Source organism: Podarcis melisellensis (assembly GCF_964234715.1).
Source record: "Podarcis melisellensis genome assembly, chromosome: 13".
Lineage (NCBI taxonomy): Eukaryota > Metazoa > Chordata > Lepidosauria > Squamata > Lacertidae > Podarcis > Podarcis melisellensis.
Genome location: NC_138545.1, coordinates 35,908,881 through 35,935,093, shown reverse-complemented (window position 1 = coordinate 35,935,093; position 26,213 = coordinate 35,908,881). Strand labels below are relative to the sequence as shown.

At 46.4% G+C, this 26,213-nt stretch overlaps 1 protein-coding gene across 3 annotated transcripts in view; it reads left to right on the top strand.

Annotated features, from left to right (window-relative positions):
- Positions 1-26,213, top strand: part of PPP1R9B (protein phosphatase 1 regulatory subunit 9B) — an 82,692-nt gene that overhangs the window by 33,741 nt on the left and 22,738 nt on the right. For all 3 annotated transcript variants that reach the window (XM_081883947.1, XM_081883946.1, XM_081883945.1), the window contains 4 exons: positions 7,371-7,503; positions 11,479-11,599; positions 19,619-19,723; positions 24,912-25,047. In XM_081883947.1, coding sequence (XP_081740073.1) covers positions 7,371-7,503; positions 11,479-11,599; positions 19,619-19,723; positions 24,912-25,047 — 495 coding nt within the window. The remainder of the gene's footprint in view (positions 1-7,370; positions 7,504-11,478; positions 11,600-19,618; positions 19,724-24,911; positions 25,048-26,213) is intronic.

Genomic DNA, 26,213 nt, shown 5'->3' with positions numbered 1-26,213 from the left:
ACGAATTAAGTACTTAACTCGAGGTACCACAGTATATCATCTCCCAGAAAGCTTTTTTTTACCTTACAAGTCCACCACATATGAAAAAAGGCACCTTCTTTTTCTTTACATTTCCAGCAGGTATATACATTTTTGATAACTTAGTAGGAGTCAAATACCATTGGTACATCATTTTCATAAAGTTTTCTTTCAATGCACAACAAGGCATTGTGGGAAATTTAAAGGATTGCTCCCAGTTTCCCAGTGTCGACTGCATATGCTAGGTTCAGGGCTAGGCCTGGCATTGGCACGAAACACCCTGAGGCAGTTCCTGGGGTACCTTGGCAAGGCCTGCTGTTGATGCCAGCTCCACTGGGCAGGGGAAGGGGGTGTTCTCTGCGAATTCCCCGAAACTATTCTATGTTGTGAGGAAAATTTAAATGGTTCTCGCTGGCCACCCAGTGTACACTGCCCACCACATGCCACCTTTGAGGCTTTGCAAGGTAGAAGGGTGGCCATCGCACTGTGTCCCTCAGATCTGGGGCTGAGCCTGAGATGGTTCCTTTGCTGGACCCATCCACCTTCATCTGAGTCTATAAAGTGGAGAATCAACAAATGCCCTTACATATGGCAGCTGCCAGCAAAGCCTCAACGGGGTTCTCCCTGACCCCCCTCAGCCCACAGTGACAAACCAGTGTTGTGCATCTGCCAGCAATGTTCTGTAGGTGAGGGCAGCCCTTTGCTGCCTGAGGCAACAGGCAAGGCAAGAAGCTGAGATGAGGGACTCCAATATCTTTGGGTCAGGATGCACATTTGGAATTTTTAAGAAAGTGCCCTGGGCGCCAGTCACGAAAATAGTGGTTATGGGGATATGGCGTAACAGAAAATGGCTGCCGTGAGGGCATGGAATAATGCAAGATGCCACCTCTGAAAGAGCAGAAAAGAGACCTACATGCACACAGGGCCAGATTTAGGTTTGATGAGGCCCTAAGCTACTGAAGGTAACGGGGCCTTTATATGTCCTGCTGTCCTTTGTCAACAACAAATTGTCGCTGTTTTTTGTTGTTGAATATATGCTATATGGCAATGTATGGACCTAATAGGTATCTGAAGCCATTTGCACATAACAAAATATGTATTTTTTCAAAGTAATTGTTGAACTGAAATACAATTAAGAAGAAGTACAGTATATTAATAGTGAAATTGGTTTTGGAATAGACTTCCGGAATGGATTAAGTTTGAGAAACAAAGTACCACCATACAGTATATAGAAATGAGCAAACCAGTGATATTTTAGGGAGCAGGCTAGCAGGCGGGGCCCATGACTTACATCATAGGAGCCTACAAAACACAAAACACTGTTGCTGTATGTAGGTTTTATTTGATTTGATTTTTATCTTATATTTTGGAAATGTACATCCAGTTTTGTTTCTCCTTTAAAAAATTTGGGGCCCCCAAAGAGAGTGGGGCCCAGAGCTATAGCTTGTGCCCCTTCTCATACATTAGCGGCACATGTTGTGTTTGGAACAGATGAGAGGGTGGGCAGCAAATCCTGGCATCTGGGAAGGTTGGTCATGTTTAAGAGGATGTGTTCAGTGTAGGAGAGAACACGAACTGAACAGCAAGAGCCAACAATCTCTCATGCATTGTGGATTTTTGAGGGGATATTTACTGAAACCTGTTGTGGGCACAGCAGAATGTGCTGGTGGGTGCTGTATTGTTGACCACTTGAGCAGAGAAGGTATTGCGTGGCAAGTTCCCGCCTCCCCCCAGTAGGAATAAAGACACATGACACTGTTATTTTAGGTTAATGGGCTATAATTGGCCACAACTTTATTGGTTACAGGTGATGAGTGGTATTGGCTTAGGCATTGGTCCTAACCGACTATCCAGCTTCAGCCTGTTTGCTTGAAGACTGGGAAGGGTTAACATCAGCAGGGGGATCCCTGCTGATGCACATCAACTAGGAACTCCCCCAGGGTCACCGCTCAGGGGCGTGCCTTAGGCCCACACCTCCATAGGCTTCGGACAGGGTCACGCCCCCGGAATCCTTTATCGGACTACCCTTCAATATCCGGGGGAGGTGATTGCGCTTCCTCCCCCACAGCCATCTACATAACAATTCCTACACCAATGCCTTATCGCCACCTACCGAGGAAGTTGTGACGATTTGCTACGAGGTAGGCGAAAAACCAAGTGACTGGTGCCAATTTGCCAAGTGGAAAAAATTCCTACCAGGCCCCTTAACGGCGACCAACCGATGTCCATAGCAAGGTCAAAAGAGGAACCTTGAAGGGCGGGTGGGTGGGAAACAGAAGCAGCTGAGGGGCCAAAGAGGGAGATCCCCGGCCGTGCCTGCCTTAAATGGCACAGGCAACACCCCCTGGGCCAGCCGATTGGTTGGCCAGGGGATGATGCGGCCGAGGATTCCCCGCGTGCGTGTTGGGGGTGTGAAGCCCACAACACCACCACCTCCCTAGGTCGGAAGTGGCTTTGTTGCATCAGGAAGCCCCTCAGACTGTGTAAAGAAATGGCTCACATAAGTGAGCCCAGCTATGTATTATTAGAGAATGAAATGATGAAATAAAGGTGACTATTACCCATTCTGACAAGAGAGGGAATTCCTTTCAGACCACATATGTATAGGCAAGAGTGCCCTTGACATGTGAGTGGAGAGGAAAAATGACAGTCTAGAAGGATGAAAAAGGAAAATCCGTCGTTTCCTAAGGAAAAATAGGATTTTTCTTCTTATTATTGATATTTCATTAGAAGAATTTCATTTATAAAAAGGTAGAGTGAGATAAAAAGAAAGGAAAGAGGGAGAGTGGGAAAAAAAGAAAAATACTGTTGTGCAATAATATACAGATGTGAATATTCTTATTAGCCAAATACACACGTAATTGTCAACAAACTAATATATTCTGTGTAACTTCATATCTATCATTGTATTTATCCAAGCTGTCCGTTCATATGCTGCCAAAGTTGTCGTATTGTCAAACCATTGATTAAGGGGAACTGTATCTTTATTCTTCCAGTTCATCAGTATTGGTCCCTTGGCCACCATTAGGGCGCGTAGAATCCATTTTCGCTCTCCTGTTGTCAATTTCTGTACAATGGGTACAGTTCAAAAACAGGCGATCTATGGGGGAATTCCATGAATGCGCCTAAACCACTTGCACTCCCTCTCCCAGCTGTGTTTTAATCTCCTGACAGGTCTATTTTGAGTAATAATTTTCTGAGCTCAAAGGATCTGCTGAGGGTTTTACTAAACCCTGAGAGGAAGGGGGGACGGGGCTAATCAGGACTCATATTTATTCCAAACTTCCATTCTCTTCCCACACACGAGCTCAGAAAGCGTGTGTTTTCCTCCTATTTTATTTTCCGTGTTCCTTTGCATCCATAGATGGGACTGAGTGTGGTGGGGACTAGGCATCGCAGGTGGTGGGTGCAAAGGCAAGGCAGGGGCAGGCCGAACGGCTACCCTGGCAGCTTAATTGATGCCGCCGTGGGTTTGGGGAGTGGGGTGTTTTCGTGCTTTCTGTCTCTGGCTGTGACAGCCTTTGCGGCTTTGATTACAGGATAGAACGAGCCTGAGAGGATTGGAGGCGGAAGAGGATGGAAGTTGCAGAGGGGCGGGGATGAATCTCCTAAGCGGGGAAGCGTACGTACAGGGATGGCAGCTAAATCGGGATCTGCGGAGGGCTCAAAGCGTGTGTTTGGTGGGGTGGGGCGGAGATGTGACCTTTCCGAAGTCAAGGGGAAAGAGCGAGAAAGCTAAAGGGAAAGAATTCGTCCTTTGATCTATGAAAGGAAGGCAGGAAAGGGTGAACAAATGTAGGAGAGGTTTTGGGCCGGCCCTGCCATTAGGCAGAGTGAAGCTGCCGCCTCAGGTGGTGCAATATTGGGGGTTGGGGAGTGGCAATAAGGCGTTGGAGGAAAGCGCTATGTTGTGCCAGTTGGCTTGCCCTTCATCTCCTAAGCTAGTGGAGGGTGCTTTCTTGTCACCTGTGTCGAAGTAACGTTCAAGTAAATTAAGGTTGCCCTATGAATCAACTCAGGTTCTGTATGTGGATCAGGGAGAACTTGGTCTTGTGCTTTGCCTTAGATGGCGAAATGCCTTGGAATGGCCCCAAGAGAGAGCATTTAAGGAAGGAAGGGGAATGAGGACTATTCAAGGAACAACAAAAGATTGAGGTCCTGGTTCCCACTGCCATTCCTCCACATGTTCATTTAACTCCTTCTTGCAGTGCCTGGAGACGTCAGAAGGTTTGCTTGTTTGTTTGGCCAGTTGTGTACAGTGGTACCTCAGGTTAAGTACTTAATTCGTTCCAGAGGTCCGTTCTTAACCTGAAACTGTTCTTAACCTGAAGCACCACTTTAGCTAATGGGGCCTCCTGCTGCCACCGCGCCTCCGGAGCACGATTTCTGTTCTCACCCTGAAGCAAAGTTCTTAACCCGAGGTACTATTTCTGGGTTAGCGGAATTTGTAACCTGAAGTGTGTGTAACCTGAAGCGTATGTAACCCGAGGTACCACTGTACATTTGAAATTTTGAGGCAGTTCCGTGGGCACCATTCACAAAATGGCTGACGTAGGGGGTGCGGCATAACATAAAATGGCTGCCTCATGTAAAAGAGCAGAAAAAGAGACAGGAAGACAAAATGTTGTTGTAATTTATTAAGTCTGTATACTGCCCTATACCCGCAGGTCTCAGGGCGGTTCACAGGATACAATTACGATCTAAAAACACAAAATACATAATCAAAATAGAAATAACCCAATAACGCTCCCTCCCACACAGACACTTTAAAAGGGCAGCTCTCAATAGAAAACAGGCACCCACATGCTCTTTGCGTCTCTCTGTTCAGAACAGAAGGTCAAGTGGACATGTTGAGCAAGGCATGTTAAATATAGGAGATGCCAACCGGAAAGAGCAAGCTGTCTCATGCATGGGGGGTGAAGTGTGAAGTGTAGGTGGGTTCCCTCGAGTCAAGACACAGTGATAACATCAAGAACCTCTATTGAACTAACAAAACTTAATGACAGGGGCAAAGCAATAGCTTATATACATTTCTGAAGGCCTGGGCCACTCCCACTCCCAACGTGATTGGCTGTCTAAACTTCCAAGCTGCGAATCATGACTCAGAGTTTAAGGGCCAATGGCAGAGGCCCAAATCCTGAAATGTTCTGTGATTGGATGTCATGTATCGAATCAGAACACAGGGGCTCAGAATCCTTAGTCCAGACTTAAGCTCAGGCAAACACAGACCCCACTGAATACATAACAGGGGATTTCCGAGAAGATATTTTCGGAGAACTTTCATGAGCTGCAGTAGAGATACTGAAAGGCACATTGGTGCCCACAGGCACTGGGTTGACAACCTGGTCTAAATACCGTACCAGGCGGGGTACTCATTCACTCTGTGTTTCTAAATTGTGCAGTGAAACAGCAAACCTTGGCCATGGAGACAAATCTCGGTTGTAATCATCCAGAGGGGTTGATTGGGGTGACCTCCCTGCATCTGTGCTCAGGTGTCAACTGTTTGCGATGTTGGCAACTCACATCAAGGCGAGCACAGAGCTGCTGGGGAAGTGATGCCATCAGTTAATTTCGTGTTGCAATTACAGATGGATGTGAGGGGGCAAAACAAGAGAAGAGATATCACTTATTCATGATTACATGAGGCTTTTTGGTAACTAAAGTTTTGCCTGTTCAGAGGGCAAAGGAGCCCTGCAACAAACAAACAAACTCATGAGTGATACCATGGGTCTATAATCCCTAGATTCGCTGTTTGCAAGCCTCTTGCCTTCTACAACAAGAGAGATTAGGCAAAATGGGGTAAATGCGAATTCTGCTCATTCATTCGGCAAGAAACTAGCCTGCCCCAGCCTTTCAATGTTTTAAACCAATGAATGAAGTAATTTAGGGAAGTGGATCTAGCCAATAAAACAAAGAGAAGGCAACTAGAATGATACTCCTGTCATCTGGAGAAGAAACTTCTTGGGTCGTTTTTAAGCCTTTAATTTTGGTCCTTGGTTAGAGAAGCGATTGCTGCACCATATAAAACAATTCAGATGTCCAAAGTTTCAGTAAGGTTGTGTGTCTACCTAAAAACAAATGTATCAGCAAAGAGAGGAGTTCACCATTTTTCTACCTCAGCTCAAATTCCAACACTTTGAATTGTGCTTGGAAATGTACTGGGAACCAACGTAGGTCTTTCAGGACCAGTGTTATGTGGTCCCAGCGGCCGCACTCAGTCACCAGTCTGGCAGCTACATTCTGGATTAGTTGTAGTTTCCGAGTCACCTTCAAAGGTAGCCCCACGTAGAGTGCATTGCAGCAGTCAAAGCATTGCAAATTGAATTCACCTTGCGTTCACACAACTAGTCACTTTACCAAATCAATGTACCACCTCAAACCGAATTAACACCACTTATCCTGTATTGCTCAAATTACGGACAAGTTACAAATTTTATTTAAGCATATACCAGCACTTTTGGTATGGCAGACCCAGAAATCAGTTTGCAATAAAAGCAAATATCAACTCTAGAACGATGGGAGTGGGGAGTTTGAAAGGTTGAATACTGAACAGATTCATTACAAATTCATCCCAGGGATAAGAACTGTTTCGTGTGAATATGAGAGGATATATAAATGTGGATTCTGACTTAGGAGGTAAGAAGTAACAGCCAGTTTGGCCATATGAGATGGCAGAATGAGGGATCAAGCCCTGGTTGTCGAAAGCCACTGAAAGGCCACAACAATGAGGCCTTGCTCCCTGAGAATGATATCCGGGTAACCCATCTACTCTGGGAAAGACTTGGTGTAGGATTTTGAGCGCTCCTTGCTTTAGCTGTCACTAAGGTCTCCATCCAAAGTACACCAAAATCACCTCCCTTTTCCATTGTTAAGTGTCTCGAATTTCCCTTCCTGTGATCTCTTCCTGACTTCCTAAGTTGTGTTTTCCGCGCTGTACATGGAGAAAGAGACTTCCCTGTCGCAGCACAGAACTTGACAAAGGGAAGTGCTTTTCTTAACGCACAATGTGTGTGTGTGTGTACATAAGAAGAGAGAATTGAATATAAGAAGAGTGTTGCTGGATCAGGCCAGTGTCCCATCTAGTCCAGGGACACGGCTGGCGCTGTGGTCTTAACCCCTGAGCCTCTTGAGCCTGCTGCTTGGAAGGTCAGCGGTTCGAATCCCGGTGACAGAGTGAGCTCCCGTTTCTCTGTCCCAGCTCCTGCCAACCTAGCAGTTTGAAAGCACGCTAGTGCAAGTAGATAAATAGGTACCACTGCGGCGGGAAGGTAAACAGCATTTCCATGTGCTCTGGCTTCCATTACGGTGCTCCATTGTGCCATTGTGTTCATATCTTTTCTTTCTCTGTCCAGGTTTTTAGCACCTATTCCAACGAGGAATATGACCGGCGGAACGAAGATGTCGATCCCATGGCTGCCTCGGCAGAGTATGAACTCGAGAAGCGGGTGGAGAGGCTAGATCTCTTTCCTGTGGAACTAGATAAAGGTAATGGAGAAATCTGGCACAGATGTAAGGTAAAAATGCTTTTTCTGGAGTGGAGAAGGTGGGAGCCTATTTGTTGATTCAGCCACCTGGGGAATGTAAAGTGTTTCTTTACATTCACACACACATCACCCAGGAAGGTCTTTGTCAGAGATTTTCAGCTGAGGGATGGCCTGGCCACTGAATTGCAATGCACCCAATAGTTCATTTCTTTCCATTTGGGCCTGGATAGCAACAATGGTTTCGTAGCCTCACTGCAAGTGCTAATGTTCAGATGATTTTGTTGTCACCCACCGCTGCCACTGTGAAGTGTCACGGCCGTGTTCATTCCACATACATTTAAGCTCTGATTTACTCAGGGATGCTGAGATTACTGTGTTATCACCAGCTACTGCTGCTGAGAAGGGTAATTTTGCATACATTTACATTCTAATTAAATTGTCCCAGACGGTATTTTGCATTCCGTTGTCATTAACATCAGCCTTTACATTCCCTCCCCTTATTTATTTATTTATTTATTTATTTATTTAAGGATTTACAAACCGTCTCCCCCAAAAAGTGATTTTGAAGCAGTGTGTGCGAAGGAAATATTTAAAAAGCAACAAAATAGGTAGCAAAAATGTGCATAACCATCTGAAAAGCAGATCTTAAAAACCCAGGTGTTTTGTGGTATACAATGTAAAATGGCTGAGTCACTCTTCAGGGAAAGCCATTGTTGAAGAAGAAGAAGAAGAAGAAGAAGAGGAGGAGGAGGAGTTTGGACTTGATATCCCGCCTTTCACTCCCCTTAAGGAGTCTCAAAGCGGCTAACATTCTCCTTTCCCTTCCTCCCCCACAACAAACACTCTGTGAGGTGAGTGGGGCTGAGAGACTTCAAAGAAGCGTGACTGGCCCAAGGTCACCCAGCAGCTGCATGTGGAGGAGCGGAGACGCGAACCCGGTTCCCCAGATTACGAATCTACTGCTCTTAACCACTATACCATGCTGGAGAGAGAGAGAGAGAGAGAGAGAGAGAGAGAGAGAGAGAGAGAGAGAGAGCGCTTATTTGATAGCTGCCTAAGAGTAAAAATGAAAGGAGATCAAGAGCTGATTCCACAGAGCTGGAGCCGCAAAACTAAAATCCTAGTATCTAGTTGATGTCAAGCATATCTAAGCGTATGGGACTCTAAACCATGTCCCATTGGAGGAACACAATTGGCTCCAAGTTGTATAGCTCTCAGAATGCTAAAAGAAAAACCTTGAACTGAGCCCAGTGGCATAAAGGGCAGCCTAGTGGCAGCTTGTGAACTACAGTGGTACCTTGGTTCTTAAACTTAATCCGTTCCGGAAGTCTGTTCCAAAACCAAAGCATTCCAAAACCAAGGCACGCTTTCCCATAGAAAGCAATGCAGAATGGATTAATCCGTTCCAGACTTTTAAAAACAACCCCTAGAACAGCAATATAACATAAATTTTACTATCTAACGAGACCATGGATCCATAAAATGAAAGCAATAAGCAATGTACTACAGTCACACAGTCAATCAATCAGTAGCTGAACTGGGTTCCACACAAAACAAAAAGAGAGAGCAACAAAAACGCAAAATAAATAGCAAAAGCAGACAGACCTCAGCGTCACACTCAAAACGGAAATGTGGCACTCAAAATGGAAGCATAACACTCAAAACAGAGCACGTTCAGCATCCAAAAAAGTTCGCAAACCGGAACACTTACTTCTGGGTTTGTAGTGTTTGGGTTCCAAGTTGTTTGAGTACCAAGGCGTTTGAGAACCAAGGTACCACTGTAATAGAGTTGTGAAGTTATCTGTTCTTGAGGTAACAAAACACCTTGACCATATTGCCCAAGCTGTTCCTCTGCAGGTATGATCACGGCTGTGTTAGCAGCAAAGCTTTTCCACCTGTATGGGGGTGTGTTTGTGTTTGTACATAAAACCTGACAACTGAGGCTCACACTCCATGCATCTGACGAAGTCTAGGGCTGGGCGAGATCTGGTTTTCAACTTTGTGACATATCACCAGCTAAACATCACAACATACCTGTATATCACAATGTCTGAGATAAGGATGGAGCTGTATAGAGACACGGGTTTTCCTGCATCATGATTTTAGCATGGCAAACACACATATCATGATTCGCAATATATTGCCAGGTCTAAAATTATGAAACTGATACCACAATATGGACTTCAAACCGATTCCAAGTGATATATTGATATATCACCCAGCCCTACGAAACCTTATGCCAGGGGTCAGCAACGTTTTTTGAGACTGGTCCGGTCCACTCCTTGGCGGACCTCTCAGTGGGCCGGAACATGCGCGGCTGTGCGGGCGCTCAAGCTATTTCTGGCGCTCTTACGGGTCGGAAGTGCACCGGAAATAGCGTACACGCACGCGTACGGGCGCTCCTCTGGGTAAGGAGTGCCCATGCACATGCACACACAATATTTCCAGTATTCTTCCGAGCCGGAAGTCGGTCCCCATGGTGAGAAAAAAAATGGCATTGTGGGGGGGGGAGCACGGAATTCCCACGCCGATCCACGGAACGGCCATGGGCCATTTCCAGGAAGCTCATGGGCCCGAACCGGCCCATGGGCCTTAGGTTGCTGATCTCTGCCTTATGCCATGATAAAATTGATTAATCTTTGAGGTGCCTCTTTGCTTTTTTCGCTGCAGCAGGCTCACATGAGTACTTTCTTGTAGTTTGGATCCATTGCTCTGTGAAGCGGACACAGAGCAATGGATCCAAACTACAAGAAAGAAGATTCCACCTAAACATTAGGAAGAACTTCCTGACAGTAAGAGCTGTTTGACAGTGGAATTTGCTGCCAAGGAGTGTGGTGGAGTCTCCTTCTTTGGAGGTCTTTAAGCAGAGGCTTGACAACCATATGTCAGTTGTGCTCTGATGGTGTTTCCTGCTTGGCAGGGGGTTGGACTCGATGGCCCTTGTGGTCTCTTCCAACTCTATGATTCTATGATTCCACTCCTCTGGAAATTGTAGGAATTGAATATCTATTAGGCCTCAAGCAAATAGCAGCTGCATCCCCATGAGTAAAGGCAAACTGCATTAGTTATTTGGGTAGGTTTTATTCAAGAAGGTGTCCTCATACCCCTGGGATGCTCCCTTAAGTTCCCCCCCCCCGGTGGGTCATATTTAGAACCTGGCTACCTGTTACACACACCTTGCCCTATCCTTTTGGGGTTTTTTTTCTTACCTTAACAGGTAATTTTTCATAGAAACTGGGATGTGGTCGAAGCATGGAAAGTAAACAACCCGGGAAATAAACTACAAATAAGGAAAAGGCCTTTAATGCGATGTTTCCTCCATCCTACCACAAAGAACGTTAATCCTTAGGACCTGAAGCACTGATACATCAACCATCTCTAATTTGCATGTCCTGGTTTTCTTGGTGTGGTGTAGTGGTTAAGAGCAGTGGACTCGTAATCTGGTGAACTGGGTTCGCTTCCCTGCTCCTCCACATGCAGCTGCTGGGTGACCTTGGGCTAGTCACACTTCTCTGAAATCTCTCAGCCTCACTCACCTCACAGAATGTTTGTTGTGGGGGAGGAAGGGAAAGGAGAATGTTAGCCGCTTTGAGACTCCTTCGGGTAGTGATAAAGCAGGATATCAAATCCAAACTCCTCCTCCTTCTCCTCTTCTTCTTCTTTGCTTCTAATTTCATGGGCGATGCTTGGATCTTCTTGCCTGTGGTCCAGTCCATGTTCAGGGTGCACCACAATGTGAGCAGAGAAATTTCCACCCGTTTCCCCTGCTATTAGTTTACATCTACAGTGTGAAAAGCACTGTGATTGTCTGACTTATTAGTTCAAAGGAGTTTTTATTGACTTATCCTTGTGCTTATCTGTTGTATTTGTTGCAATATGCTGTCCAGGGCTGTAACTTGCCCTGTGACCTAATTCTGGTAACTCCTCTGGGACCGCGTGTTCTTAAGAAAATCACCCTTTGCTTTCCCTCGTTCAGATTCCGAGGGGCTCGGAATCAGCATCATCGGGATGGGAGCTGGTGCTGATATGGGCCTAGAAAAACTTGGCATCTTTGTCAAGACGGTGACAGAAGGAGGAGCAGCTCACCGAGATGGCAGGTCAGTCTCTGGTTGGCATTGAACCCACCGCAAACGCCCTAACTTTGACTCACAGAAGGGGGTACTGGGAGCAGGGGAAAGAAAAACCCTGCAAGCTGTGATGTGACATGTTTCTCCTGCTCTTATCAAACATTCCATGCCTCTGAGTCAGCTATTCCCAAACTTGGGTCTCCAGCTGTTGCTGGACTACAACTCCCATCATCCCTAGCTAGCAGGACCAATTGGATGGTGTCAGGGAACTGACATCGGAGCCAGAAGTGGAGGCAGGGCTCCCAAGCGATGCCGGAGAAGGGCCAAGCAGAGAGAGAGGAGACTCATCGGCTGGGGAAGGAAATCAGCGTAACACCAGGGATAAAGGGGGGAGGGTGGGGGAATCGGAGAGGGTGCTCCAGGACTCTTCGCTGGAGACCAGTGGGGAGAGCACAGGTCCTCCGCTACCCACACCCACCCTGCGCAGTAGACTTCCGCGCAGGGAAAGTAGGCGTAGACTTGGCGTCAAAGAACTTCTTTGCTGGAAGAAGTTCAAGAAACGCCCACTGACGGATTCTGCTAGTGACTGAACAGCCACGAAGTGAAGGGCTGTCCAGCCAGGAAAGGTTTAACCAGGCTACCTAGCCAGGAGTGGCAGCAACTTACGCAAGAGCAATCCCCATATAACCATTACAGATGGGAATTGCAGTCAGGGCCGGATTTAGGTTTGATGAGGCCCTAAGCTACTGAAGGTAATGGGGCCCTTTATATGTCCAGCTGTCCTTTGTTAACAACAGATTCTCACTGTTTTTTGTGTTGAATATACCATATTTTTCGCTCCATAAAACGCACCTGACCATAATATGCGCCTAGTTTTTAGAGGAGTAAAACAAGAAAAAAATATTCTGAACGAAACAGTGGACGTATGATTTTTGTGGGTCATGCTGTGGCCACAATGATATGTGATTTGACAGTGAGTTTGGGGTAGCCCAATGCAAAAATCCTGAGGATACATGTGGATCCGTGCCTTGTAGCTATGTTTTTGTGCCATTGCGGCCCCACAAAACCATGTGCAGGCTGTAGCCATGGACATGCTATGTGATCTGATGGTGAATTTGGGGTGACCCAATGCAAAAATCCTGAGGATACCTCCCCACTTACTCCGAGGCAGCCTCCTTTATCACTAGCATCCCTTATCTCCCTCCCAGTCGCTTGCCAATCAGCTGCTCAGTGGCTTTGTTTCAACACCCCCTTCCCTCTTAAAAAAAAAAAAGCACAATCTGCTTTTTGCCCCTGGGCAATTCGGCTCCAGGGACCACGCATTCGCTCCATAAGATGCACAGACATTTCCCCTTACTTTTTAGGAGGAAAAAAAGTGCGTCTTATGGAGCGAAAAATACGGTTAGCTATATGGTAATTTATGGACCTAATAGGTATCTAAAGCCATTTGCACATAACAGAATATGTATTTTATCAAAGTAATTGTTGAACTGAAATACAATTAAGAAGTATATTAATAGTGAAATACATTTTTTTCTTCCTTTCGATTTTTTTTGGGCCCCCAAGAAAGTGGGGCCCTAAGCTATAGCTTGTTTCACTTATATGTAAAACCAGCACTGATTGCAGTCCCAAAACAGCTGGAGACCCAAGTTTGGGAAAACCAGCTCTGGGTGAAGGGATACTTGCAAACAATCATACATATCCCGCCTTTTCCCAGACAGGGACTCAAGGCGGCTGACAGATAAGAACAACTAAAAACAGAGAAAACAAAGACATTGGGAAAGAAATGGAGAACGCAGGTGCATGATGAGTGCTTATCTGTTTTTGGAAGTGAAACACAGGAGGAGAGGGAGCATTCAGATGATACTCGATGTTCAAACATGTTACGCTCACCGCACGAGAGAGGACAATTCTACTGAAAATTATGAAGTACTTTCCGCCTTCCTCTTCAACAGGCAGAGAAAGCTGGAGGGGATAAACGTCACACATACACAGAGTGAAGAAGGAGCTTCTTTCTGTCTTTCTGCATCCGTTCTTTACCCCTCTGCTCAGAAAATTCCTAACTTTCCTTAGGAACTGGGAACGGACGCAGCAGGGACAACAATCTGCAAAGGAGAGCTAAAGAACGGAGAGGAAAGGCCTCCAGAGGCCACACACACATTGTACATACGAAGCACCTTTAAAGCACATTGTCGTCATCCCCCAAGAATCCTGGGCCCTTCGCTGAGCTACAATTCCCAGCTCTCCCATTCTATGGGGAAAGCAACATGCTTTAAATGTGCGGTGTTTTGATGTGACGTGAGTCTCTTCCTTCACCATCTTGTGTGCGTGTGTATATATATGCCTGTGGTTTTTCGGTTCCCTCCAACTTTCTTGGCTTGTTCATGGGACAGCAAACAGAATTCTCAGCAGGCAAAAACTTTCACATGGCGGGGATGCTCTCATGCAGGGAGTGTTAGTTTGCGGCCAGGCTCTCAGAGTCTTTCAGCGTGATCCTAAACACCAAGTTGAAGGGCAGTTTACTGAGTTACTGACTTGATTCCCTTATAAATGCGTTGAGGGCTGCATGTTTGTTTCCAGAAGAAATAAATAAAGAGATGGAATGTTTTTGTGGAAGGCAGGGTCATTTAACCAAATGCTTTCCCGGTTTCATAACAGACCCGAACATATCATAAAACAATGATATGTCGAAGCAACAATTCTCGTACTGTTCTGCAATGAAGAGCCAACCTTTTTTCCCCGAGCAAATTTTTAAGATGGCAGAAAGCATGCTCTGTTGCAGCAGCACCTTATCCATTGTTGACAGTTTTCTGGAAGGTGTGATGTGCATCAGAACCGAGGAAAGAGGGTGCAAGGAATGGGCAATCCATAACCCTTCACCTGCCAATTGCTTTTCTCTTAAACTGCACCTCCTGCCTCCATTTTTAATTTCCCCCTTCCAAAAGTGCTTTGGAAAGAAGAATGGATTTGGGTGGCTTTGTTATACGTGACCCCAATGTAGCAGAGATTCTTGATCTCAATATGGTATGTCACAACTAGGGGAACACTTATTGAAATAACAGTTGGATCATGTCCTATGATTTATAATTTTGTTTACCCAGTGAAAATTAAAAAGGCATGTTTCTGATTAATTGGTAGCATCTCCTGAGCAGTATAACCTGCTTCTGTTTAGCTTTGAACCCTGAAAACATTTTCGTATTAAAGGAAGTCAAACTGTACACACCTTACTGTGCTATTTTTAATTGCTGGGATTACACCTGCCATTGCAGGATTCACTCTCTGCCCAAAATAGTTTGAGGTGAAATCACCGCTGGAAGATCTGTAGTATGAAGAGAGCAATTAAAACCTTAAAGACTATGGCCTTGTACAGGGAATAAAGAATCCCACGGGTTGACAGCAATGAGATAATGAGTTATGGCATTTGTGATGCGTTTTGTGTTTGAGTAATCACAAGGTGTGGGATTTGATATTATAAAAAGGTAGTTACATGGATATTTATTTATTTTCATTTTATTCATTCATTTCATACAATTTATGCACTGCTTGATGGTAAAGAACCTCAGAGCAGTTAACAATAAAATCAAGAAAAAAATCACGACCATATTTTTAAAACATATAAAAGTTATAATATTAAAACAAATTAAAACAAATGTGAAATAAACAAGGAGCGTTATTAAAACAAATGTGAAATAAACAAGGAGCGTTGTAAATTATTGCTCCCTTTCTGAATCAGCCCCAAACTTCCAAAGGGAGCCTGTTAGATGCTCCAAGTCTCTGTCAAGCAGTGTCATCCAGTTTCCACTGTTTATACCCATCAGCTGTTAATCAGAGGCATAACACCATTACTGAATGCAAGGGGTCCGTTTTCCTGTCATATCTTTTGATTTCGCCACTGGAACGCGTCCAGTCGTTCGTCATTGCGCACCTTGTAGCAGAGAGGTCCGCAGGCTTAGCTGTGTGAAGAACTTCTTCCTGTTCTGAACTCGGGACCCGCTGCCAAGGGATGGGATTGGGTGGCCCTGAGTTCTAGAACTGCGCAAGAATCATTTTGGAAACTTCCTCCATGCCTTTCACCCTCCCCTGCTCCCCCTCAACTTGGCTTGTTTTCATAGAAAAGCTAAAAAAAAAAAAAATACCCTCAGGGATCACGAGAACGAGGAACTGTGATGAAGGGGCAAAGGGCAATCAGAGGTACAAAAGAGGCAGAGATGAGCAGGGCCTTCCATCAGTGGCACACTGCATTTCTGTGCCAGGCTCAGAGGAAGGACTTCTCTCCTCTGACAGCCTGATAGGGATAGCTGTCAACTGTCCCTTATTTGGCGGGAAACTCCCTTATCCCAGCCCTGTGTCCCGCTGCTGTCCCGGATTGATGATGTCCCTTAAATTTCCCGGGTTTCATGCTCACCCGGCTCCGGAGGGAAGCAGCAGCTCAGGGTCTTCCACCTCAAGAGAGCGCACGCACAAGCTGCCAGGTCGCCGTCTCTCCCTTTTCCCCCTCAGGGGCGCATCGTGAGGAAACGGGTGGCGGCGGGCAGGCAAGCAGCCCCTCTCTTGCGAGACTTCCGCCGCGCTGCCAGGGGAAGCCGGAGGCGGCTGAGGAGGCGGCCTGAGGGAGGAGGAAGAGAAGGGGATGGGGAGGGACGCAGAAGGGTGGCGCTTCAGCGGCCACCGCGGCGCCGCAACGGCCTCATGCCGGGCTCACGGGTGAGAGTCTCTCTTCCTCCCTCCCTCTCTCTCGGGCGGGGAAGGGCCGGTGGAATAATAATAATAATAATAATAATAATAATAATAATAATAATAATAATAATAATTTATTATTTGTACGATGGAACTCCTCGTGCCAGGATGACGGCAGCCCCGACGTGCATAAGCTAAGCAAAATCCCTTATTTTGGCTGCCGATACCTTATTTTCAAGGCTGCTGGTCCCTTATTTTCAAATCTGTAAGCTGACAGCTATGGACAGGGCACTTCATCTATTCTCCTCCACCAGCCTCCTCACTTGCCTGCATGTGATTTCTTGTCACCTGCGGCTATTGGCTTAAACGCAAGGCTGAATAAGCAGAATTCAAAACAAAGCAGACCCTGTCAGGTCCCAGTACAGTCGAAAAGCAGATGGAGCACTCTGGCGTGTCTTTCTGCGGTGCTCCAGTATATGATAAATAAATGATTCCCTCCTCCTGCAAAACGTTTCAATCGTTTGCTCTCAGATTCTTTTAAGCGGTAGTTAGGCCTTTCCATTGGCGAATCGATCCTCTGGATCTCTCTCAATTCAATCCTGCTGTTGCACCCATGTCCCGGCTCGCAGGCTTCCCCACAGACATCTGGTTGGCCACTCTGAGAACAGGATGCTGGACTTTGGTCTGGCCCAGGGGGGCTCTTCTTCTTGTGTCCTTGGCCCGGCAGGTGCAATCAGCGTGGGGAACTTGAACTCGCAGCCGAGCCGGCAGGCTTGAAATACCATCCCCACTGGCAGCGATTTCAAACCTGCTTCCTGCAGGGATTCGCTGCACGATCAAGTTTGCAACGGAGAACTTGGTTGCGCAGTCAATCCTGACATCACATATGACACAAGGCTCTAAATCTCAGGGTAATGAGTTCGAGCCCCACGTTGGGCAAAAGATTCCCGTGTTGAAAGGGGTTGGACTAGATGACCGTTGTGGTCCCAGCTCTGCAGTGCTATGTTTACAGTGGTACCTCAGGTTACAGACGTTTCAGGTTACAGACGCTTCAGGTTACAGACTCTGCTAACCCAGAAATAGTACCTCACGTTAAGAACTTTGCTTCAGGATGAGAACAGAAATCGTGCGGCGGCAGCGGGAGGCCCCATTAGCTAAAGTGGTACCTTAGGTTAAGAACCGTTTCAGGTTAAGAACAGACCTCCGGAACGAATTAAGTTCTTAACCCGAGGTACCACTGTATATGGGTCAGGCAGGCATGCTTTGGGGAAAACAGCTTTGCAGGCCAAATTTGGGCTGGACATTCTCCAATCCTGCTATATGCTGTTAACCTAATTGGAACGGGCTTTTAGGGGCTAAGGTCGAAATGCTTCAGGGCTGGCATGCTTTTCATTGATTGCTCGCTCCAAGTTTTTAAGCAGCATTTTAGCCTTTTAAATGTGCCGTTCCCCATCATGAAGTTTTGTGAAGGAGCAGAAGCTGAAATAAATATATACGACACAGAATGTTACAATAATAGATCCTTAATCAGCCCTTACCCATCCCAGGCCACCAATTTAAATCATGAAGCAACCACTGTCTCTTTGCTGGAACTGAACGCCTTAATGCTCCCTGTGTGTTTTCTCACAGAATTGAAATGTGGGGTGGGGGGGAGAGAAATGAAGGGGTGGCGGTGGGGGAGAGGAGAAGCAACTCTGGTGCGAAATGCCAGCAGGGCTGCCGCTCGCTGTCATAGCAACAAACATGGCTGCCTGCCCAGTTCCAGGGGCACCAGTGAAATATAAACAGGGGGTATTCATGGGAGAACGCTTGGTAAGATTACAGAAACCGCTCACCAAGTTACATCTGGCAAAGGATCTTTCGCATGCTCAAGATGTTCTTGTTTTTGCTTTTTTTTACCTCTGGTCAAACAATGTGTGGATGCCACCTGCTCTCTTTTAAAACTGACCTGCCTGGGTTTTCTTTTTCACCTGCTCATCTGCTTTTTTTGTTTTCGTTTTTTGTGCTTCTCTGTTTAATCTTGGAAAAAAGTAGTGTTTCTGTTTTCCCATGGAAATTACCTATTTTTTGCTCTATAAGACTCACTTTTTCCCTCCTAAAAAGTAAGGAGAAATGTGTGTGCGTCTTATGGAGCGATTGCAGGCTGCGCAGCTATCCCAGAAGCCAGAACAGCAAGAGGGATCGCTGCTTTCGCTGCACAGCAATCCCTCTTGCTGTTCTGGCTTCTGAGATTCAAAATATTTTTTTTCTTGTTTTCCTTCTCCAAAAACTAGGCGTGTCTTATGGTCTGGTGCATCTTATAGAGCGAAAAATACGGTGCTTGTTGAGGCCTATGCAAGTTCATCCAGACCCCGACCCCCACCCCAGCAAGAATGGCCTGGTGGTGGCAATTCTGCCTTCGCATTGTGAACTGTAGTGGCATGAATACAAAGAGCGACAGAAATGTCCTTCTCAGTGCCTTAAAGTCACATAGAGAGAGAGCTGTGTATGGGGATTGGGTGTGTGTGTGTGTGTGTGTGTTAAAGTGGTACTTCGGGTTACATACGCTTCAGGTTACAGACTCCGCTAACCCAGAAATAATACCTCGGGTTAAGAACTTTGCTTCAGGTTGAGAACAGAAATCGTGCAGCGGCGGCATGGCAGCAGCAGAAGGCCCCATTAGCTAAAGTGGTGCTTCAGATTAAGAACAGTTTCAGGTTAAGAACGGACCTCTGGAACGAATTAAGTACGTAACCAGAGGTACCACTGTATAGTGAACAAAGGAGAACAAATATTACCTTGGGCAAGTTATGTCGCTATGTTGCATTCTAACTTACTGGCAACTAAGTAAGAGAGTATGAAATCCTTCATATACAAGAAAGTGTTAAAGAACTGATTGATAAAAAACAACCACAGTATTGCAGATTGATTTAAAAAAGCCCCACGTCTTCCATTTTCTCCACAAATGAGAACGTGGCCAACTTCCATGATGCTTGCTGGGTTTTAAAAATACAGTGCTACCTCGGTTTTCGAACCATCTCCGTTGACGAACGTTTCAGTTTTTGAATGCCGAAAACCCGGAAGTAAATGCTTCCATTTTCAAATATGCCTCAGGAGTCGAACGGCTTCTGCTGTGTGTTTTTCAGTTTTCCCAATTGAATTTGCAGACAGCCAACTATGTGCCTCGGTTTCTGAACGTTTCGGAACCCAAACGGTCTTCCAGAACGGATTACGTTCAAGAACTGAGGTGCCGCTGTATATGCAAGTTTGGGACAGGTGTGCTTTCCGATAGTTAAAGAATGCAGAATGCCTTTCCTTTGGCTTTGCACACATATATATTGCAACTGAATGGTCAGTCCCCGTCTAACTTTCTCTATTCCTTTTTCCCCTCAGGATCCAGGTAAACGACCTTATCGTCGAGGTGGATGGCACCAGTCTGGTGGGTGTGACCCAAAGCTTTGCTGCCTCCGTGCTGAGGAATACCAAGGGTAGAGTCCGGTAGGGGAACGGTGTGCACCCCAGTTTTGTGATGGGACCAGAATTTGTTTTGTTTGTCTGTCTGGGGAAGAAAAACACATATAGAGAAGAGCAGAAGTATTGCCTCAGAGAGAGCTCTCTGATGCATCGTGGGAAATTGTTCTCGGAGCAGTCATTTTGTTTGCCGTGAAATGGTTGTGGGTGTAAGATGGCAGCTGAAAGGTTTTCCTAGCAGCCGTGGTACTGCTTCTTCTCTTATTTATGTAGAGTTGGGCAGATATAGGACTGTATTGCCTTGGTGAGTTCATTACATCAAGGGGCTACCTTCTTAGTGGAGATATTTCTTGCTCCCAAATGAAGTTGATAGAATGCTCTGTGTGTCAAGCAGCAGCAAAAGAAATGCATAGGAATGGATTTTTTAAAACCAAATAAAGCAGACAGGGTTAGAAGCTCCATTTCATTGCAGTGCTTTCAGCTAATCATGCCAAAGCGTATAAAAGAACCTAGACGATGATGACATTTTTTTTCCCCTGGCAGAGTTCACATCTTTTCTTTTTCTTCTTTCCTCTGGAGGGGCTACTGAGTTTCTAAATGCCTTCTGCCAGACACAAGGGCAACAGATGGAGGCTTTTCCTGTTAAATTGCTACCTGTCACTTAGCTGCTGTTCTCGTTGTTGTTTTCAAGGCGCTAAAATGTAGCTTGAAGGCTCCTTTTTTGTTGTGGCGTTTTGAAAGCAGAGAACAAGCTGCACAGGGTTAAAAACAGAGGAAGAGGCAGGGGCAGCCGTGTCTTTAAGTTTGTGATACACAGAAGTTGAACTGGTTTGGCTTTTCCCCATCACGGCTGTATAATGGGAGACAGCCAGCACCTTTGGAATTTCTGCTTATTATGCTGTCTTTTAAAGGTATATTTCTTTTAAATGAATATTTCAAAGCATATTCTCAGCGGGTACTTGTACCTGCATGCAAAAGCCTACTTCAGTTCTGCCAGGTTTCAAATCTGCATCTCAGCCTCTTAAAGTCCTGGTTCAACACTCCTCATTTCATTTCCTGGTCAAGTGGGCTCTTCTCACTTTTGCTGTTCCTTCCAGGTCTGAGTGCCCAATTTGTATCTCCTTTTTCCTGCCTCTCTGGCAAATCTCCCACAACCTCTACAGAAAGTTAAATGTTGCCTGACGTTCTGCCAATTTGATAGCATTACTTGAAGAGCCAGGGGGCACCGAGACTCTGAAACACTTGTTCTTTATAAACTCTTGTATGTTAAGAGGACACATACTGGCTAGATTCGCACATTACAGTGAGTGAGGATTTCAGACCCGCCAAGTGTCCCTATTTTCCAGGGACAGTCTCAGATTTACAGAAGCCACCACAGTTTCTGATCTGATCCCAGAATGTCCCGCTTTTCCTTAGGACGTCCCTATTTTCATCAGAGAAATATTGAAGGGGACATCTCTGTTTTCATTAGAGAAATGTTGGAGGGTATGGGATTTCTGACCTCACTGAAAAAGCACACAGGCCATTGGCTTCAACTTCACATCTCCCTTCACGCAAACAGTGCTAGTGCGAACCCACAATCCTAGTTTGTTACCCTCCAAACAAGCCAATATTGTAAAACAGGGTTTTAAAATTAGCCTGCAAAGTCTGGCTGGTTTGGGACCAACAGATAGGGACCTTGCATTCATACATCACACAAAGCTGGCCCCTTTGGGTTCATCACATGAAATAACACGCTGCTCTTTTGCAGTAAACCACGACATGCAAACCCATGATGTGAAAATGGCAGGTTTTTTTACTTCTCTACTGCCCCTTAGAATTGATGCTTTTGAATTATGGTGTTGGAGGAGACTCTTGAGAGTCCCATGGACTGCAAGAAGCTCAAACTTATCCATTCTTAAGGAAATAAGCCCTGAGTGCTCACTGGAAGGACAGATCGTGAAGCTGAGGCTCCAATACTTTGGCCACCTCATGAGAAGAGAAGACTCCCTGGAAAAGACCCTGATGCTGGGAAAGATTGAGGGCACAAGGAGAAGGGAATGACAGAGGATGAGATGGTTGGACAGTGTTCTCGAAGCTACCAGCATGAGTTTGACCAAACTGCGGGAGGCACTGGAAGACAGGAGTGCCTGGAGTGTTCTGTTCCATGGGGTCACGAAGAGTCGGACACGACTAAACGACTAAACAACAACAACAACTGCCCCTCACGCTCACCACCAACTCTGCGTTCCTTTTTGCCTTCAAAATCTCCAAAGAAAAGGGGAGGTAGAGAAAAGAAAGCGGAAGTGCAAGCGGAAGGGAGTCTGCGAACAAGCCTTTGGCTTCCTAGGAAATGGGCAGTGGCTGGCAGCATTGCCCAGTCAGCATCTGGTTCCATTTTAAACTGGGGAGCAGTGCCCATTGCTCCCCAGAATGTGCCCTGATGCACCATGGGAAAGTGTCCAATGTCATGCCCGTTTTATTATTTCCTACGAAACGAAACAAGGGTTCGGCTCAATGGAAATGTGTATATGTGCGCGTGAGGGAGACCATAGGGCTGTGGGCTGTTGAATTATCCTGTCAGCTGTGGTTCTTCTGTTTTTGTCCTTTTATCTATACTGTGGGCCCCCTCCCTTTTTCTCTCTCTTTTAAATCTCACCAGAGGCATTTGGCCTGACTTTTCCTGGCAGCATTAAGAATGAGAGGTTTGGCCCCATCCCAGGATCCTTGCATCGGTGGTTTTTGAAAGAATGGAAATCGAGCCAGAAAACCTCTCTCGCACTCGCTCTGTCACACACACACACACACACACAGAGGGAGGGGCACGTGTGGGCCCTCTCTGGTTCCTTCAACAAAAAGGGCAGTGCAGTTTTTTTGGGGGGGGTTACACCTAGAACCTAACCCATTCCTCCGAGATTTGAGTGCTGATCGGTTCCCAAGCGACGGGAACCTCAACTACGAGAATGTGTTGCTAGGCAACTAGTTTCCTCCATACTCCACAGGCACCATTCTGCTTTCCCAGATAGAAAGGCCCTGTTAACCAGTTAAAGGATTTGGTAATCCATTTAACTGGTGGTCCGGCCCATATATTTTTTTATCACTGCTTAAAAAACCACCACACACCACACACACCCCTTGACACTGTGCTGCGTGTGTAACTCAGGTTACACAAACACAAGACCCATACCTAAATGTCACTTTCAGGAATCGAGAGTTAGGAAACCTTCAGAAAATAAGACCGTGTCATGGATGTTGAATAAAATCTCCTCCCCCCCGCCCCCGGGGATGCGAGTTGTGTCAGAAAGTCACTTCCTCTCATCTAGAAGCCCTAGTCCTGATCCCATTTGGGAGCAGGCAACTGGATGTAGTGAAGGGACGTGGGTGGCGCTGTTGGTTTAAACCACAGATACTAGGACTTGCCGATCAGAAGGCCGGCGGTTCGAATCCCCGCGACAGGGTGAGCTCCCGTTGCTCGGTCCCTGCTCCTGCCAACTTAGCAGTTCAAAAGCACATCAAAGTGCAAGTAGATAAATAGGTACCACTCCAGTGGGAGGGTAAACGGCATTTCTGTGCATTGCTCTGGTTCGCCAGAAGCGGCTTAGTCATGCTGACCACAAGACCCGGAGGCTGTACGCCGGCTTCCTCGGCCAATAAAGCGAGATGAGCGCCGCAACCCCAGAGTCATCCGCGACTGGACCTAATGGTCAGGGGTCCCTTTACCTTTACCTTTAACTGGATGTAGTAGCTGTCCACTTGGGAAAGAAATGCACTCTGTGCATGCTCAGGGGCACTCGTCATTATACTTTCCCCATCACAACCAGTTTCTGAGCCTTGTCGTTGAGCATCGCTTGCAGACATGGGCTGTGGCGGGCCTCAGGCTAAGACTGAAATCTGTATGGCTTTCTGGTTCTGTATCCATGGGACATATACCCACGCCCTCCTTGGTTAGTTGATTGCAACAACTCTCTCCTCCCCCAAGCCAAAAAAGCAATGGGTAGCAACTTGTCAAATATTGGGGACCCAATAGATAAAATAAGAAAGATTCGTTTATTTATATACTGATCTTAATTTTAAAAAAAACCCCAAACAGAAGATCTGTCTAGAGCAGCCTTTCTCAGCCTGTGGGTCCCCAGATGTTGTTGAACTACAACTCCCATCTCCCCTAGTTAGCAAGGCCAGAGCTCAGGGATGATGGGAGTTGTAGTCCAACAACATCTGGGGACCCACAGGTTGAGAACCGCTGGTCTAGAGCATGGGTAGGCAAACTAAGGCCTGGGGGCCAGATCTGGCCCAACCGCCTTCTAAATCCGGCCCACAGACGGTCCAGGAATCAGTGTGTTTTTACATGAGTAGAATGTGCCCTCTGGGTTATTTGTGGGGCATAGGAATTTGTTCATTTCTTTTCTTCCAAATATAGTCCAGCCCCCCACAAGATGTGAGGGACAGTGGACCGGCCCCCTGCTGGAAAAGTTTGCTGACCCCTGGTCTAGAGGACTGTGGCAGTGGGACTCCCAATTGTTAGTGAATCAGTGGCTCTGGTTGGAGGGGTTTTTAACCCTCTGGCATAATTTCCTCAACCAAAATCCCACACACCCAAAGGTGCCATAAGTCCTGCTGTGGGAGAAAAACAGACACAATACAATATCTATATCCCCCCCCCCCCCCCGTTGGAACTTAGGTGGTGAGAGAGTTAGATGAGGGGAAATGAGGAAGAGTTTAACCTCCCTTCCCTCAACAGCAACACTCTCCCGATCAAAATCAGGGAGCTCTGGCAACTGTTTTTAAGTTTAAAAACGCCAAAATATCTCATCACAGATTCCCCCACAGCGCAGCTATTATAGCATAGCTGTCAACTTTTCCCTTTTCTTGCGAGGAATCCTATTCAGAATTAGGAATTTCCCTTAAAAAAAAGGGAAACGTTGACAGCTATGTATTATAGCCCTCAAAAATGGTGGCAGGGTAGGGCTTCCACTTAATGGGATGAGAGGACTTCAGTCCTCGGCGTACTTCCTTGTCCTCATTGCATGACCGTAGAAGAATTGATTGCACAAAATAAGCAAATCCGTTCCAATTGTATCACGGCTCAGAAACTGATTGTACTGGGATCTTTCTGAGCCCAGTGCCTATATGTGTATATATATATATAGCCTGGCCGCATAACTCCTGGTGTGTTGACCCACTTCTTTGAGATCCATACTCTTATCCCCCTCTCTCCCACCTCTTTCGTTTTCCTTAGGTTCCTGATTGGGAGAGAGAAGCCGGGTGAGCAGAGCGAGGTGGCTCAACTCATTCAACAGACGCTGGAGCAGGAACGATGGCAGCGGGAAATGATGGAGCAGAGGTATACCCAGTACACGGAGGAGGATGAAGAAGTAAGTGGGACAGGTTTCTCTCAGCCTGTTGGGGAGAGGAGGAAAAGGACACAGCGCCCCGATTCCCCTCCTCGTTCCTCTTGTCAACACTCTGAACATAAAGGAGAGCCAGAGGAAGTTGTGGTTCCCTTGCTGACTCTTTGTGATGGCTACGTTTTTGGCTGAAACCGAGGCCTACTCTGGACAAATTCTTTTCATTGTGCATTCACAGCAATTTGTTGTGCTGTTATTGGGGCGGCCCTGCACAGTCCCGCTTTCAATACCGCTCTGTGTCTGGCAAAGGTTTTGGCACAGTCATGAAGCTTCCTTTCCGATCGCTGCATTTCCTGTCACTTTTCATACCACAGGTGTTCTGAGGGGGCTTTTTGGTCTGGTCCCGGCTTCTGTCGCTCTGTAGCCTCTTCAGACAGCAGCAATGTGGCTGCACTGGGGGAGCAGCTAAAAAAGCAGGGTGGTGCGTGAATGGTCCAGCATAAACCCGCCATTAACGCACTATTATTGCGTCAAGGACATGTTCTGAAATGAGAAATAAAAACCCACAAAATGCCAGTCAGGAGGGGCCCCGAATAAAGAAACAGAACAAATCGATAGCATCAAGCCTTGCCTATCTTTTCGCACACAATTGGAGCCTTAAGTTCCTAGTCCTTCTTTAAAGTTGTCTGCTGTCTCCTCCTTCATCTCCCCTTCCATGCCTCCTCCATGTCTCTCCCTTCCCATCCCTCTGCCCTGTTGCTCTTTGTGCCCGGAAGAACAGCCTTCCATCCCTGTCCTATTCTTCCAGCCACTTCCCTCTTTCCCACCCTCTCTCTGTCTCTCCCGCTCCCCAATTTTTTTGTAAGCTGACTGCCCAAAGTTCCCTTTGTCCCTTCTTCCACTCATATTCGCAGGCCTCTTGTCATGCTTGCTACCCATGTCCGAAACCAGTCTTTGGAAGAAAAAAATAATAATTCAGATTCCCGTGTGCCATCCTTAAATGGATAAGCTTTGGTTTCTTTTAAAGTGATAGCAGAAAATTACGCTTGTCTCCAGCGGAGGCCAATGTACTAGCTGAATGGGTGCTACAGGCTTCGCAACCATCTCTGCCAGTCAGGGCTGTCTTAAGCATACGTGGCGCTGGGGTGCAAAGAACCACCTAATACACACCCCCAGTTTGCCCAGTCCCAGGT